Source organism: Copadichromis virginalis, linkage group LG2 (assembly GCF_057382275.1).
Source record: "Copadichromis virginalis isolate Kocher_CV1m ecotype Utaka linkage group LG2, C_Virginalis_male_GT1.1, whole genome shotgun sequence".
Lineage (NCBI taxonomy): Eukaryota > Metazoa > Chordata > Actinopteri > Cichliformes > Cichlidae > Copadichromis > Copadichromis virginalis.
In genome coordinates, this window is record NC_140619.1 from 2,193,634 (window position 1) to 2,211,347 (window position 17,714).

The window sequence follows — 17,714 nt, forward strand, 5'->3', positions numbered from 1 at the left end:
GTCAGTTTTGGGTCCAAAATTCTTCAACTTGTACATTAACGACATCTGTAAAGTGTCCAAAGTATTAAAAATGGTTCTCTTTGCTGACGATACAAACATTTTTTGCTCTGGTGATGATCTGCAGAATTTATTGGAGGATATGACTAATGAAATAAGTAAAGTGAAGTTCTGGCTTGATAAAAACAAATTATCATTAAATTTGAATAAATCTAAACTGATGTTAATTGGAAATAGTAGTTTAAATACAAATGCAAAGATTCAAATAAATGGTGTTGATATTGAAAGAGTCAGTGAAAATAAATTTCTGGGGGTAATAATAGATGAAAAACTTAACTGGAGAGCTCACGTAAGATATATTCATTCCAAAGTATCACGAAGCATTGCAGTACTAAACAAGGCAAAACAGGTATTCGACAGAACATCACTTCATATTCTACTGTTCACTGGTTTCACCATACTTAAGCTATTGTGCAGAGGTCTGGGGCAATAACTATAAAACCACATTACATTCACTTTTTACTCTTCAAAAGAAAGCAATTCGAATCATCCACAATGCAGGTTATAGGGAACATACAAACTCACTATTTTTGCAGTCTGAAATATTGAAAATTGACGATATAGTGAAATTCCAAACAGCACAAATTCTATTCAAAGCAAAAAATAAAGAACTGCCAGGTAATATTCAGAGTATGGTTTTTTTGAAAGAAGGAAGTTATAATTTAAGGGGTTTTTGTAACTTCAAAACAATGAAGGTACGTACTACAAGAAAAGGCTTTTGTGTTTCTGTTCAAGGAGTGAAACTATGGAACAAACTGAATATGGAATTAAAGCAATGTCCAAACATAAAACTGTTCAAAAAGAGTTATAAAAATATGATCTTCTCGATCTATAAAGAAAAGGAAAATATTTAAATTAAGTGAATGTCTCTATTTAAAAACAAACAAACAAAAAATTCATGATGTGATATTATAGTATATAGTATATCAGAAATCTGTTCACTATTTTTATTACAAATTATATCAGTAAGGAAGCTGACTAAATATTCACTGATAATTTATGGGACAGGGGTGGGATTAAATAAGTGTATACTTCTTCCCACTCCCTTTCAACATGTAAATTAATCAGAATGTTTTTTTGTATGTAATTTGTATAGTATTTTTTCTCTCTTATTTCTTTTCTAAATGTACTTGTATATTGTTCACATGTTGAAATAAATTACCAATCAAAACAAAAAGCCCTGTGTTTTCCGTGGTGCGTTGTACCCTCATTTTGCTGTGTGGTTTTCCCAGTTCGTGGTTCTTAGTTTCTTCAGTTTCAGTCTTGTCTCTGAGAGTTCTGCATTTGGGTCTTATACACAGCACATCATGACAGTGCCATTTAAAAATATATAATCACAAAACAAAGTGAGATTTACCTACTAACTGTTCTCTTCAGAGATCCTCTTCTTTCAGATACACCACCAGGCGGCTCTCTCTCGCTCCTCGTTTCCACCGAACTCTGGAGAATGAAAACAGCAAAACAAATCTTGAGTATTACAGCACACTAGGAGAAGCAAACAATGTTACATTTATGTGACCTGCATCTTGCCACTTGTTGATTTTGAAATGTATTTTTTAAACAAATAAAAGATTAAATCTTTACAACTCAAATCTGTGTTAAAAGTATCCTACTGCCTTCTATGCACCCTTTGCTAGCAGTCGGATAAGCTGACTGAAAGTAAATGTCACCTCAGTTTAGAGACTATTTCAAACACTTTTTGTTGATGTCACGGTTCTGGGTCCGTTGGACCCAGTATTTTGAGTTTATTATGTTTTGGTTCACTTTTGCATCATGGATTATTCTTTGTTTCTCTGGTACTTTGTGTTTCAGTTATCTTGGTGTTTTGGATTGTTTTTCATTCTCTTGTTGTGATGTTTATTATTATTATTATTAGTTTCATGTTTCTATTATCCATGTTTAAGGAATGGTGGTTTCATGTATAGTTCAGTTCCATGTGTCATTTTCTGTCTCTCTGTGTTGAGTCCATGTCTCTGAGTTGTGATTCATGTTTCCTGTTTTATTGTGAAAGTCTTTGTCTTATGTTAGTGTGTGCAGCTTTGTTCCCCATGTCTCGTTAGCCCTGATCTCTCCCAGCTGTGTCTCCCTTCTGTGGCCCATTTCCTCATTACTACCCTGTGTATTTAAGCCCTGTGTTTTCCCATGCCCAGTGCCGTGTCGTACCCACAGATTATGCCTGTGTGTCCTTGGTCTCAGTGTTCCATCCTCACTTCATGTTTGTTTTCCTGCCAGCAATAAAGCTGAGGTTTTTGAGTTACATTCCGTTTTCCGAGTCCTGCATTTGGATCCTCATCTCTGCCTGCCCGCACACAGAGCCCTGACAGTTGAATTGTGTTCTAACGATTCAAATAACAATTGTTATACATAAGATATGTGAAAAGCCACCTGTGGACAAGCCTTATAATGATGTGTAAACCATGAAAAGCTCCTATCCACCCTCTTTAATGTGTTTGTGTAACTTCCTCATAAACATTTATTGTGGAGTTGATGAAGATACTTGTAATGTAACATGGTAGACTAATGTGCCTGTGTTAATTCAGCTCCATATTATTGTGTGAAGTTGCACTGGGTTGGGAGTGGTTTTGTGTGTGTGTCACATTTTTGGTGAGCCAATGGCTGGAATGGGGTTGGACTAATTAGAGGCAGGTGTACTTGATTGCACTGATACACTGGTCCACTTATAGCCCACACTACAAACACTGCTGTGTCGTTTTGTCTCTCTGTGCAGGCCAGGGCCTATTATATGCCACAGCCTAAAGGCAGCAGAGTTGCAGAGGCTTGAGTGACCACTGGCTATATGCTTGCAGGGTGGTGGGTCTCCAAGGACAACTTCTAACCCTGTTACAGGCAACACGTGGAGTGCAACTGGCCGTGTGGCATAGCTGGCTCTGGCCTTGGGACTGTGTGTTTTTATACGATTCATAAATGGGACACTGGACTGTTTTATCTTTTATCTCTTGATATATTTTTTGTCAATAAATTATCTTTTAGAATTTTATTGACTGTCATCTTTTTGCCCACGACTGAGACGGTTGGTCAGACCTAGAGTCTTTCTTTGGGTGTGTTACAGTAACACTTCAGCTTATTCTACCCACGTTATCCGTAATATCACCAATACTTACTTTATTGTATCCTCAAGTTATCTGTGACACGTATCTACTCAAATTTACTCACCTTAGTTTGCAAAGAAATAGTTTGCAACAATGTGACCAAACGTTAAATTAACATATTCTCATCTCACCTAGAAGTACAACATCTGAGTTTTATTTTTGCGTTTTTATTTTTGCTCTTCAGTCTCAGTCACCCATTAAGTTACAAATACGTCACTATATTCTTCACAGTGAAAACATAAAAAGTTGTGTGTTTCTCGGCCGTCATGTTTTGTCAGGTTATGTCATGCCGCGTCATGAACTCCCAGTTTAGATCATCCTTCCGAGTTTGAATGTTGGTTTTGTTTCTAGTGCTCCCATCTCCCATCTCTGAGTCCTGCGTTTGGGTCCAACCTCTGCCTGCCACACAGCTCACCGTGACAACACCACTGTTGCTTGGGAAGCTTGCACACCAGAACTTCACCCACATGTGCTGTACCAGTGTACAGTAATGTGATGATTTGAACTTACTGAACACAGTCTGGGCAAACATTTACCTCCTACAACAAGGCATTAAGAATGCACACAGCTGTTGTGTGTGTGATGATACGAACATATGTTGCTGTCTGCATGGTCCCACACACACCTATGGGTAACCAAATGCAACCACCACACTGATTTAAATAATAACAGGAAAAAATAGACTGTCTCTTACGTTTGTAGTGTAACAACTAGCAACTTACTCACCCTGGAGAGTTAGTCACAGGACCCTCTGCAGTTTCCATACCAGCCCCACCTGGGGGTGGACGATGCAGTGATACATGTGCTGCAGAGAGCGTGTTCCTCGACCCAACACCACAGTTCAGATAATGTTCTTGGACTTCTCTAGCGCCTTTAACTCGATCCGGCCCGTGCTGCTGAGGGAGAAGTCGGAGTCCATGCAGGTGGAGGCTCCACTGGTCCAGTGGATCTACCTGACAGGCAGACCACAGTTTGTTAGACTGCAGAGCTGTGTGTCAGAGAGTCTGAACAGCAACATAGGAGCACCCAGGGAACTGTGCTGTCCCCTCTCCTCTTCACCATCCATACGGACGACTTCAAGCACATCACAGAAACTCCTCCAGGAATCCTCTGATGACACGGCCATTATTGGAAGTGTGGACACGGGAAGAGGAGTACAGAGGACGGACTGATCTCTTTATGAGGTGGTGTGAGGTGAACCACCTGCAGAAACAGATCCCCACCTTCTCCTGTCTGCATTAGTGGGACTGATGTGGAAATAGTCACATCCTACAAGTATCTGGGAGATCAACTGGATGACAAGCTGGAGTGGTCTGCCGACACGGACGCTGCCTCCACAAAGGCTCTGAGCCGGCTTTACTTTCTACGAAGGCTCAGATCCTTCAGTGTCTGCAGCAGCTGCACCATATGTTCTATCGGCCTGTTGTTGGCAGCACCATCGTCTTTGCTGTGGCGTGCTGGGGTGCAGGCGTCAAAGCAAAGGACGCAAACAGACTGACCATCAGGAGGGCCGAGGCTGTTGTTGGCATGAAGCTTGCTGTGTGTGTTTGTGTGTGTGCTGTATGTTTATGTGATAAATTCCAGCACTGAATGCAAAGCAGACATAACAAGTACAGACAAAGAAGAGAAGAGACGTGAAAAGTGAAGAGAAATAAACTCGTGCAGCCACCATTCCAGAGTGACCTGCAAATAACAAATTATTCCTCACTGAGGTTGATCCACAGGAACCTGAAACCACTGACTCTCTCCACCTCTGTCCCATCAAACTGCTGGGTGTGCCCTCCACCCTGGAGTTCCTGTAGTCCACGATAAGCTTCTTGGTCTTTGTAGCAGGTCAGGTCTCAAATTGTTCATTACAATCCTCTCCGGTCTTACAGTGCACCTGTCCCCAAAGGTGGGAACAAACCAGGTGCTTGTCTCGTACCTGCACAGCCTCAGCTCCATCAGCGACCTGCATTATCAGCTCCTTTGCCCTTTAAATTTTCAACATCCACACCTGAGAGATGCTGAAACACTCAGGGTCACAGCCTCGCACTCTCATCAGCCCCTCAGATTTATCAGCCACAACCTCCAACCTCCCTTTCTCCCTGACCTGAGATTGCAAACTGCTCCTCCCTCTGGCCATGTGGTGGTACCAAACAATCACACACTGTCCCCTCAGCAACTCAGTGTTCCTGTGTTGCAGAAGATGTTAAGTTTTGCCTCCCAGATAATTCAAGCACTTTGTTTTGAAATGAACATTTTTTGTTTTCCTATTTGCAACTTATTTTTTCTCCTTTTCTGTGTTATACAGGGAAGTTTCTTATGTGAGGGAGGAAAAATGTGACGTGCAGAATTAACTTTAACTTTAAATTAACAGGTTTATCTATCTATCTATCTATCTATCTATCTATCTATCTATCTATCTATCTATCTATCTATCTATCTATCTATCTATCTATCTATCTATCTATCTATCTATCTATCTATCTATCTATCTATCTATCTATCTATCTATCTATCTATCTATCTATCTATCTATCTATCTATAGCTGAATGACTCAACCGAACAGCCCATGTAAATAAATGATTACCCTTGACTTGAATAATAAACTTAGGACCAAAAGTAAAGAGTAGGGTTGAGTATGTGGGTTGAAAACCTGCCAGATCTTCTCTGCCAGTGTCAAGCAGCTGATTCTGCTGCTGACTCTTTTTCTGAGCTTCTGGAATCCCATCAGCTTGAGTGCACTGGTTCTGCCAGAGTGACCAACACAACCACACTGGTTGACTTACAATCCCACAAATGCAGGTTGAAGAATCTGTAAATAGACTGGTTCTTATATAGAGCATACCACATTCACCCATTTACACCCATTACTAATAACCCTCCATGGCACAGTGTTGCCTTCAGGAATTAAACCAATCTTGTTGTGATTACACTCTCCCATCATTTAAAAAAGACATATTTACTTGTTTTGTGACACAACACACTTCAGTTTTCAGTAAAATGATGAGAAGCACAGAGTTTGACCTTTGACTCGGGGGTGGAGCAATCCTCTCAGATGTCAAATCTGCACGACAGAGTGCTAGCTAATGCTGAGACTAATATCAATTTTATGTACGTTTAAATTGAAATAAGCATATATTTAAAATCTGTGCATGTTTAAGAACATTGAAGAAGTATTTTTAGTTGTTTATAGACAGATTTTGGTTCGTTGTCTCAGGGCAACACCGTGTAGTTGGGCCAGTTTTCTTCAGGCAATAATGGCAATGCAGCAGTTCAAAGTTCTGGTTCTTGGGACAGCTTGCTTTAGATGTTTTAGGTAGGGGTGTTTCCCCACTCCAAAACACCTGAATTAAATGGTCAGTCTGTTGTGGGACAGCTGCAGCACATCCAGCCCTGAGGTGTTGGAGCAGCAGCACTGAGTGATGGGATGTGTAAGCTATCAAATCATGTACTAAAATGAGTGTGTACAAACTTGGAAGAATTGAGGACAAGAACATTTTATGCAAGTTTTATGGCAGTTAGTGTGTCTGTGTGCGTGTGTGTTATTAGCTTGTTAAGCACTTCAGAATTCATCATATTCCACACATATTGCACATAACCCATGCACAGCCAAGACACACAAAAAACACACACAGTTATTTGTGATTCGTTACTTCGGGGAGGCTACAATCACTCCCAAATCGTTCAGAAAATTCATAAAAATGATCTGTTGAACTACTACAAAATGTGTGTTTCAAAACTGCTCATTTCAAGTGAACTAGTCATGAACAAAGATTTACTATAGTATAATTATATGCGAGTCATTTTTATATGTATTATTCAAGTATAATAATTTGTTAACAAGGTAATAGTAATTATTTAGAATAGTTAGCCCACATATATATGTGGCACGAAGAGTCTTAAGTTGAAAATGTACCCGGAAGAATGTTTCCACACTTATTAAAGCGTAGCTCCGTAGCGACGTCTGTCACCACTGTACCTGGATGAGACAGTCCTGCATCCAGCTGTATTCTTACGTATTGTTTAAAGCGTATCGCAAGACTCGACACGATCATCTGACAACTGAAAATTACGCCTGGCCCTTAATCGTAAAGGTTGGCAAATCAAAGCCAACTGACCCACGAAACTGCGTTGCTGTCTGTTGCTAAGAAGAGGGGCGCCGCCGCATCTGTTGCCGGGGTGAATTGATTAAAATGTTAGCATCCAGCTAGGTAGCAATATTTCTAGATCTCAGGCGCAACAACGAGGTTTAAATCGAGAATGAATCATGTCCTCTCCTGCTAGACAGCACTCGAGATGAATCAACACTAATTTTCGTGTTCGGTTTCGGGGCTCTACATTCCGCCCGAACAGGAAGACGGACCCTAAAATGTAGAAATTGGGTACATGTAAGGTTAAAGAGCTAACTGCAGCTAGCAGACTAGCTTCATGAAATACAACTATAATCTATGCGGCTGCCGCAAAACGTAGCTGCACTGCCAGCCAACATGGACTGTTTGTTTTCCGTTCAGCCCGACGTTGTTAGAGATGAATAAAACGATTGTAGTGTATTCGACCGAGAGCTAGAAGGCCGATGCGACAATGGAGTCTTTCCTGCAGATAGCTCCCCATTCTTTGGCTATAGTGCTATCCAGGGTCGGGGCTGGGGAGGCGTTAGGGGGCAGGGTGTCTGAAAGCGACGAGTTCCCGAGACACCACACCGGCTATGAGATTTTTGCCGATTTTAAAGCAGAAAATACCCAGCATCATGTATGGAACCAGCGGATTACAGAGGCCGTGTCCGAGACTTTCTTCCTGGGATGGATTGACGAGCATGTGCTATTAATTCAAGGCAAGGAAGACCACCTGGAGGTACTGAGGGAGGGATGGATGCGGAGGTCTCTTAATCCGCCTCGGGGATTCACCATTAAATACCTCGGTAAGGCCTCTACACCTAGTCTTGTGTACTTATGGTAATGATATCCCATACAATTGTTGAAGCTTAATACAGCACCTTGACGCTGAGAGCCATTTTCATGTGCACTGCCTGTTGTGTCACTTGGAAATGTCTTTAGTTTGAGCACCAGTGTTTATTTTAAGGGCCGTCATAACTGACAAGTAGCTTATGATGTGTTAAATCTCCTAGCAGAAAAATGTAAATATCACTTTATATTTGCCTAATACACTTTGTTATTGTCTTATTTTGTATATTTTATAATCGCGCATCTTCGGGGATACACAATTTGGCCCAGATGAAATAAGACAGAGTTGAATTATTCTGTTGTTTAGAGCATTTAGAATAAGTCTTCATACTCATGTTAGAGGACCGGCAGCTCAGACTGAAACAACAACTGGAGAACTTGTTTTAATGCTGGTGTTGGATCAAGGGTACATGTTTCTCACAAGTTTGTTTTTCATTAGTGACTTGATGCTGTAAAACTTAGACAGTACATAATGATTGACAGTTTTAATCAACAGCTGCAGTCAAAGAGAAACTGGGCTGTATCTCTTTGGGAATAGGGTTGGAATAGCAATACTGAAAGCAGACAGGGCATGTGCTTCCAACCCTGGGTGTCTGTTTCATCCTGAGAAGTCTTCTACAGTAAACTGGACTCAGGGGTAAGTAAATCAGGGGTCACCAACCTTTGTGAAACTGAGAGCTACTTCTTGGGTACCGATTAATGCGAAGGGCTACCAGTTTGATACTTTACACTTCTGAAATAACAAATTTGCTCAGTTTACTTTTAATTATATGTTATTATTAATAATTGAAGGTATTCATCTCTGTAAAGACACTGATTCTGTTAATGATTTCTCACAATAATTACAAACAATGCTTTAAGAAGGTAGGAAACAGATACATATACACACTTTCTTTCTATAAATCTCTAAAGTATTTACATTTTCAAATAATCTGCAACGTTTTCACTTGCCGCTAACAATGTTGAACAAATCATGCACTGCACCATGTCTGCACAGATTATCAATTATGAAACATACAAAAATCAACTTTCAGATTTTACTGAACTTGTCACAAAATCTGCAGATTTTCTAAAAAAAATCAAATGTTACATTCAATGAACACGTTTGTTTTTCAATAATTAAATTCAGCTTTGCCATGACACTGCCATGTTGCCACTGGGAACCCTGGCATTTCCTGCTGTTCACCAGTGTGTTGCAATCTGGGGTATAACTTGACACCGCAGCTCTCAGTCTTGCAGATGTGCATCAGAGAGGCGTGTTCTGTGCTTGTTCTTGATGAAGTTTATGTCAGAAAAGGCTGATTCACAAAGACAGGTTGAACCATACAGGCTGGCAACCTTCATAGATGCTGTGCATACACCACTGTACTTTTCTGTGTCAACAAGGCACCCAAAGTTTGGCTTTGAGGTGGAGGTCATTTTGCTGTGTTCTAATTTCGATTTCCACCTGTCCAGCATAAAGCTGAACATTGCACTTAGTTGCTCAGCAATGCATGCTGTGTCCACGTTCATGAATGGATTGGAAATGAATGATCAAGGTCTTGAGAGTACTTTTCTGCAACTTTGTCAAAAGTCTCAGATGCAGAAGCGTTGTCTTTCAGCACCATCTGCACAGAGGGAAAGTGCATTTCTCTGTACATGCACAGAGAAGATGTTCATCTGGGCTTTAAATGCATTTAAAGCACTTATCATGTCAGCAACAGTCTTACCTTTGCCTTGCAGCTTACAGTTGAAATGGTTCAATTTCCCAGTAATGTCCATCAAAAATGCAAGGTCAAGTATCCACTCACTGTCCTCCAGCAGCGTTGTGTCATCGCCTTGGATTGCATGAACTCCCTGATTTCACCCAAAAGTGACAAAAAACAAAGCAAAATCCATCCCGTGCTGAGCCACGGGATTTAGTAGCAGGTCACCACAGTCAGCTGACAGCTCCTTCAACAGCACCTTGAATGCTCTGTGCTGTTTAGCTCTGGAGCGGATGCTGTTTATGATCTTCACGACGGGAGTCATGACATGCCCGATCACCTTTGCATGTAACGCCTGTTGGTGATTGATGCAGTGGTAATGCATGAAGTTTGGGAACTCTGTGTCACCTTTACAGTGAGTGATGACTCCTGTATGTTACCATGAGACAGCCAGGCTTTTTCAACAGGCCCCTCTCATGGCCTGTAAATGGCCTGTATTTGTATAGCGCTTTACTAGTCCCTAAGGACCCCAAAGTGCTTTACACACCCAGTCACCCACCCATTCACACCCAGTCACCCACCCATTCACACACAGTCACCCACCCATTCACACACAGGTGATGGCAAGCTACATTGTAGCCACAGCCACCCTGAGGCGCACTGACAGTACTCATCTCGAGTAGGGATAGGTATCGTTTAGGTTTTATCCGATACCAGTACCAAACCGGTACTTTTGAAACGGTGCCGGTGCTTAAACGGTGCTTAAAGAATGGAGAACACAAAATTGGTCCAAAAACCTCTCATGTTCAGCTGTTTTTTTTGGTAAAAAGATAACAATGTTAGCCTTTTCTGCAGCTATAGGACATATATGGTATCACTCTTGGCTGGAAGCAGTGCTTAAACAATGGAAAAAACACAAACTTTGTCCAAAAACCTCTCATGTTTAAGTGTCTGTGAAGGTTCTCAGTCATCCAGGTCATCGTAGTCGAAGGAGCTTGCAAAGAAAAGCGTCTGGACTTCTTTAAGTTACTTGAAGACGTTTCACCTCTCATCCGAGAAGCTTCTTCAGTTCTAAGGTCAAATGGTGGAGAGTCCCAGATATAAACCCAGTGGGAGTTTCCCCCCACAGAGGGACAAAAGGACCCCCTGATGATCCTCTAATCGCCTGAGCCAAGGTGTGAAACTGGGTGTGGGTCCCAATCAGCCAGAGTTTCGGGTGAGTTCATTGTGAAACCTGGCCCCACCTTATCATGCGAATTCCTGAGATCAGATGGCCCAGGATGTGAGTGGGCGTTAAGGCGTCTGGGAAGGGATCTCAAAACTGGATTATAGATGGCAGAGAGTTGGTGTCGTAAACCCCGCCTCTGTTCAAAGATGGTCGCTCACAGTGGACATAGATGGCTTCTTTCACTCCTCTACAACCATCTGTCCTCTCTGTCCAAAATGCATCTTAAGGATAAAGGACACTCTTTCGAGGATGCCAATGTTCACATTTTGGACAGAGAGGACAGATGGTTTGAAAGAGGAGTGAAAGAAGCCATCTATGTCCACTGTGAGCGACCATCTTTGAACCGAGGCGGGGTTTACGACACCAACTCTCTGCCATCTATAATCCAGTTTTGAGATCCCTTCCCAGACGCCTTAACGCCCACTCACATCCTGGGCCATCTGACCTCAGGAATTCGCATGATAAGGTGGGGCCAGGTTTCACAATGAGCTCACCCGAAACTCTGGCTGATTGGGACCCACACCCAGTTTCACACCTTGGCTCAGGCGATTAGAGGATCATCAGGGGTCCTTTTGTCCCTCTGTGGGGGGTCACTCCCACTAGGCTTATATCTGGGACTCTCCACCATTTGACCTTAGAACTGAAGCAGCTTCTCGGATGAGAGGTGAAACGTCTTCAAGTAACTTAAAGAAGTCCAGACGCTTTTCTTTGCAAGCTCCTTTGACCTCTCATGTTTAACTGTTTTCCACTTTTTCTTTGGTCATTTTAGCCTTTTTGGCCAGGGTGAAGGGAGTATCTGCCATCAAACAAGAAGACAGCCGCATGTAACTATGATGGTGTTTGCTAGTTCACCTTACATGCATTAATGTAATAACGTGGTTAGCCTACTCAATGTAAATTACACACGAACAACATTAAGCTACTCACGCAGAGAAGAACGGCTGCTGCTGCATCATCATCCTCATCATTTCTGCTACACTGGCAGGGCTAGGGGCCAGGACTCTCCTCTTCGGGTTTTTGGGGGATGTTGCTAACTCCGGGTCCGATAACAGGCACCACACCCGCAGTAGATGTGTGAGGTGTGAGGTCTCGCAGCAAGCTATCAAATACGGCGCATTTCTCTGCTTTTAAAAAAACGCTATGCGTCGCCAGGTGTTTCATCGGATTTGAGTTGTTACCTCCTTTGACAGTATCACAGTATCAGCTTAAAGCACTTGTTGCTGCTGAGTTTGCATATTTTGCTGTGAAGTACAGCCAGACTTTGACCGCTTCGCCTTGGGCATTTTTAATCTGTTGCTCTGCTCTAAAAGAACGTACGTACCTGGGCCCGCCTACTATCCTCGGAAACGTAAAATGATTGGCTAGAACCTAGCTGAGAGGTCATACGTATCACCCTCCACCTCATGATGCTTAATCGACGTAATCAACTTTAATTTGATGCAGTGTGAAAAAAAAAATGCACAGAGTTAAATTATTTTTCAAGAATAATTAAACAGATTCAACATCTTTCTTCAACAGAACTGCAGACTGCACAGATGGTACCTTCCCAAAGAAAAAAGTACTATAGCTTACTAGAGTATATTAGACTTAACAGTTACTATATACAGTAATGGACTTCTATACATTTTACATCAGATTAAAACTTTGGGTGTAAGATTCAGATAATTATTTATTAAAAGCTCGACATTTTAATTGAGAATAAGAAAGAAAAGTATGTCTTTGTGCCCCCTTTTCCCTGTTCATGCCCTATCGGCCCCCCTGGCTAAACTTTGCTAGATCCGCCCCTGCACAGTTACCAGCGTCAGCTACGTAGAAAAAGATCCTGGAGTAGAAAGTAATATTAAATAAATTCTAACAACAGCTGATCAAGCTTAAACGTGCTGCTGTTGTTCAGCCGCTGGTTTCCTCTTTCTGGCGCGAAGTGGACCAAAAACAGAGAAGAGAGACGGACTCACGACAGAAAAGCCGATCAGCTGATCATTGATCAGTTTCGTGATTGAAGTAGCAGCAGGAGAGAGAGAGAGAAGAGGCAGTCGCTCCACATATCGGTTGTTAAACTTAACGTCGGAATGCTTTACAAACATTCAGAGATGAACTTATACACTTGCTTTACTTCTCTCTGGGATCCCTTCCTCGGAGATGAAATGCGGTGGTCCCCGTGGTAATTGGAGCACTAGGTGCGGTGACTCCCAAGCTAGGCGAGTGGCTCCAGCAGATCCCGGGAACAACATCGGAGATCTCTGTCCAGAAGAGCGCAGTCCTGGGAACAGCTAAGATACTGCGCAGGACCCTCAAGCTCCCAGGCCTCTGGTAGAGGACCCGAGCTTGAAGGATAAACCGCCCGCAGGGGCGTGCTGGGTGTTTTTATGTGTATATATATGTATATATATACATATACATACGTATATGTGTGTGTATATATATATACATATACACTCAACAAAAATATAAACGCAACACCTTTGTTACTGCTCCCATTCCCCATGGGATGGACGTAGAGACCTAAAATTCATTCCAGATACACAATATAACCATCCCTCCCAAACAGTGGTCACAAATCAGTCCAAATGTGTGGTAGTGGGCACATCTGCTATATTGAGATAATCCATCCCACCTCACAGGTGTGCCACATCAGGATGCTGATCTGACATCATGAGTAGTGCACAGGTGTACCTCAGACTGCCCACAACAAAAGGCCACCCTGGAATGTGCAGTTTTGTCTCACAGCAAAATGCCACAGATGCCACAAGCAATGAGGGAGCGTGCAATTGGCATGCTGACAGCAGGAATGTCAACCAGATCTGTCGCCCGTGCATTGAATGTTCATTTCTCAACCATAAGCCGTCTCCACAGGCGTTTCAGAGAACATGGCAGCACATCCAACCGGCCTCACAACCGCAGACCTCGTGTAACCACACCAGCCCAGGACCTCCACATCCAGCAGGTTCACCTCCAAGATCGTCTGAGACCAGCCACCCAGACAGCTGCTGGAACAATTGGTTTGCACAACCAAACAATTTCTGCACAAACTGTCAGAAACTGTCTCAGGGACGCTCAACTGCATGCCCGTCGTCCTCATCGGGGTCTTGACCTGACTCCAGCTCGTCGCCGTAACAGACTTGTGTGGGCAAATGCTCACATTCGATGGCGTCTGGCACGTTGGAGAGGTGTGCGCTTCACGGATGAATCATGGTTCACATTGTTCAGGGCAGATGGCAGCTGAGAATGTCCCAGTTCTTGCATGGCCAGCATACTCACCGGACATGTCACCCATTGAGCATGTTCGGGATGTGCTTGACCGGCGTATACGACAGCGTGTACCAGTTCCCACGAATATCCAACAACCTCGCACAGCCATTGAAGTGGAGTGGACCAACATTCCACAGGCCACAATTGACAATCTGATAGACTCCATGCGACGATGTGTTGCACTGCATGAGGCAAATGGTGGTCACACCAGATACTGACCGGTTCTGGGTCCCCAGACCCCCAATAGCGCAAAAAACTGCACATTCCAGGGTGGCCTTTTGTTGTGGGCAGTCTGAGGTACACCTGTGCACTACTCATGATGTCAGATCAGCATCCTGATGTGGCACACCTGTGAGGTGGGATGGATTATCTCAATATAGCAGATGTGCCCACTACCACACATTTGGACTGATTTGTGACCACTGTTTGGGAGGGATGGTTATATTGTGTATCTGGAATGAATTTTAGGTCTCTACGTCCATCCCATGGGGAATGGGAGCAGTAACAAAGGTGTTGCGTTTATATTTTTGTTGAGTGTACATACGTATATGTGTGTATATATATATATATATACATATATATACGTATGTATATGTATATATATACACACATATACGTATGTATATGTATGTATATGTATATATATACATATACATACATATCAAACCTCAGATACAGGAGGAACAATGTAGTTTTGTCCTGGTAGTGAAACACTGGACCAGCTCTTTATCCTCTTAAGGATATTCGAGGGTGCATGGGAGTTTGCCCAAGCAGTCTACATGTGTTTTGTGGACTTGGAGAAGGCATTCAACCGTGTCCCTCGGGGTGTCCTATGGGAGGTGCATTGGGAGTATGGGATGTTTGGCCCATTGCTACTGACCATTCAGGGCTCTAGACTAACTTTTTGTCATGGGCGTACCGGTACGCCTAACTTTAAAAAGTTAGGCGTACCGGTACAAAAGTTAGGCGCACACAGATTTTATAATAATTAATATAATGTGTTTTTCTGGATACACTGTGCTTTTTCAGCATTCAAAGATTGATGACACCGTGTCAGAGCACTGGCTATGAATTTCAGAAGGATCAGGCCTTAACTTAACAGAAAAGTTAGCAATAGTTCTTTTCCTATTACAGCTACATCCACTTCTGTCGTGCCTAGGCTGCTCACTAGGGCTGGGTATCATCACTGATTTCTATAATCCACTCGATTCCGGTTTTCAAAGTCCCGATTCGATTCAACTTAGCCTCAGACAGTCAGAAATATTATAATTCTGATCATTTATCAGCACTGACTTCATCAGAATTGTGAACATCACAGCAGATGCCTTTGTGTGAAAGTAACTGAGAATAAAACACAGAAAAACATGAAGGAGATTTTCCTGGTCTGGCTTTTTATAGCAGATAACCTTAAAAATATTCTACAATGTTCTGCATATAAAGTTTAAATTTCTTCAGTATTGAACAACAGAAAAAATAGGCTTTCTTGTCCGAGGTCATTTAAGTGAAAAAAAGAAAAAGACAGCAGCCACAGCGCTGTAAACAACGGTAGACTGGTGGGTAATAAGCGAATGAATAATACAGAAAACAGCCTTTCTTAAAAACTCAGTTGAAACACCTTTGGCAGCAATAATGGTCTCAAGTCTGTACAAGCTTGGCACACCTATTTTGGGGCAGTTTCTCCCATTATTCTTTGCAGAACCTCTCAAGCTCCATCACGTTAGAGGGGCAGTGTTAGTGCACTGACATTTTCAGATCTCTACAGAGAAGTTCAATCAGGTTCAAGTCTGGGCTCTAGCTGGGACAGTCAAGGACATTTACAGAGTGGTCCCAAAGCCACTTCTTTCTTGTCCTCGCTTAGAGCGCTTAGAGTCATTCTGTTCTGTTAGTCTGAGATCCAGAGAGCTCTAGAGCAGATCAAGGATGTTTACATTGGTGCATTCATCTTTCCCCTGACCCTAAATAGTCACCTAGTTCCTGCTAAAAAAAAAAAAAAAAAGAAACATCCCCACAGCATGGTACTGCCACCTCCAAGATCCAAAATGCTGCAGCAAGAATACTTGCAGGGACTAAAAATAAAGAGCACATTTCTCCCGTATTGGCTTCTCTTCATTGGTTCCCTGTTAAATCCAGAATTGAATTAATCCTTCTTCTAACATACAATGTCTAGAAAAATCAGGTGCCATCCTATCTTCAAGACATCATTAGAGCACTTCGCTCTCACACTGCAGGCCTACTTGTTGTTCCTAGAGTATTTAAAAGTAGAATGGGAGGGAGAAATGAGTATTTTGTCCACATCATCCTCTTCATGCATGTTGTCTTACTCCAAGCTGTATAGGCTCGAAAGCCTACTACCAATTAAGCATATTAGGTGATGTGCATCTCTGTAATGAGAAGGGGTGTGGTCTAATGACATCAACACCCTATATCAGGTGTGCATAATTATTAGGCAACATCCTTTCCTTTGGCAAAATGGGTCAAAAGAAGGACTTGACAGGCTCAGAAAAGTCAAAAATAGTGAGATATCTTGCAGAGGGATGCAGCAGTCTCAAAATTGCAAAGCTTCTGAAGCGTGATCATCGAACAATCAAGCGTTTCATTCAAAATAGTCAACAGGGTCGCAAGAAGCGTGTGGAAAAACCAAGGAGGAAAATAACTGCCCATGAACTGAGAAAAGTCAAGCGTGCAGCTGCCAAGATGCCACTTGCCACCAGTTTGGCCATATTTCAGAGCTGCAACATCACTGGAGTGCCCAAAAGCACAAGGTGTGCAATACTCAGAGACATGGCCAAGGTAAGAAAGGCTGAAAGACGACCACCACTGAACAAGACACACAAGCTGAAACGTCAAGACTGGGCCAAGAAATATCTCAAGACTGGTTTTTCTAAGGTTTTATGGACTGATGAAATGAGAGTGAGTCTTGATGGGCCAGATGGATGGGCCCGTGGCTGGATTGGTAAAGGGCAGAGAGCTCCAGTCCCACTCAGACGCCAGCAAGGTGGAGGTGGAGTACTGGTTTGGGCTGGTATCATCAAAGATGAGCTTGTGGGGCCTTTTCGGGTTGAGGATGGAGTCAAGCTCAACTCCCAGTCCTACTGCCAGTTTCTGGAAGACACCTTCTTCAAGCAGTGGTACAGGAAGAAGTCTGCATCCTTCAAGAAAAACATGATTTTCATGCAGGACAATGCTCCATCACACGCGTCCAAGTACTCCACAGCGTGGCTGCAAGAAAGGGTATAAAAGAAGAAAAACTAATGACATGGCCTCCTTGTTCACCTGATCTGAACCCCATTGAGAACCTGTGGTCCATCATCAAATGTGAGATTTACAAGGAGGGAAAACAGTACACCTCTCTGAACAGTGTCTGGGAGGCTGTGGTTGCTGCTGCACGCAATGTTGATGGTGAACAGATCAAAACACTGACAGAATCCATGGATGGCA

At 42.7% G+C, this 17,714-nt stretch overlaps 1 protein-coding gene across 1 annotated transcript in view; it reads left to right on the forward strand.

Annotated features, from left to right (window-relative positions):
- Positions 1–7,094: 7,094 nt before the first annotated feature.
- stox2b (storkhead box 2b) overlaps positions 7,095–17,714 on the forward strand; it is a 53,190-nt gene continuing 42,570 nt past the window's right edge. The window contains exon 1 of the mRNA XM_085467659.1: positions 7,095–8,071. Coding sequence (XP_085323785.1) covers positions 7,735–8,071 — 337 coding nt within the window. The 5' untranslated portion in view covers positions 7,095–7,734. The remainder of the gene's footprint in view (positions 8,072–17,714) is intronic.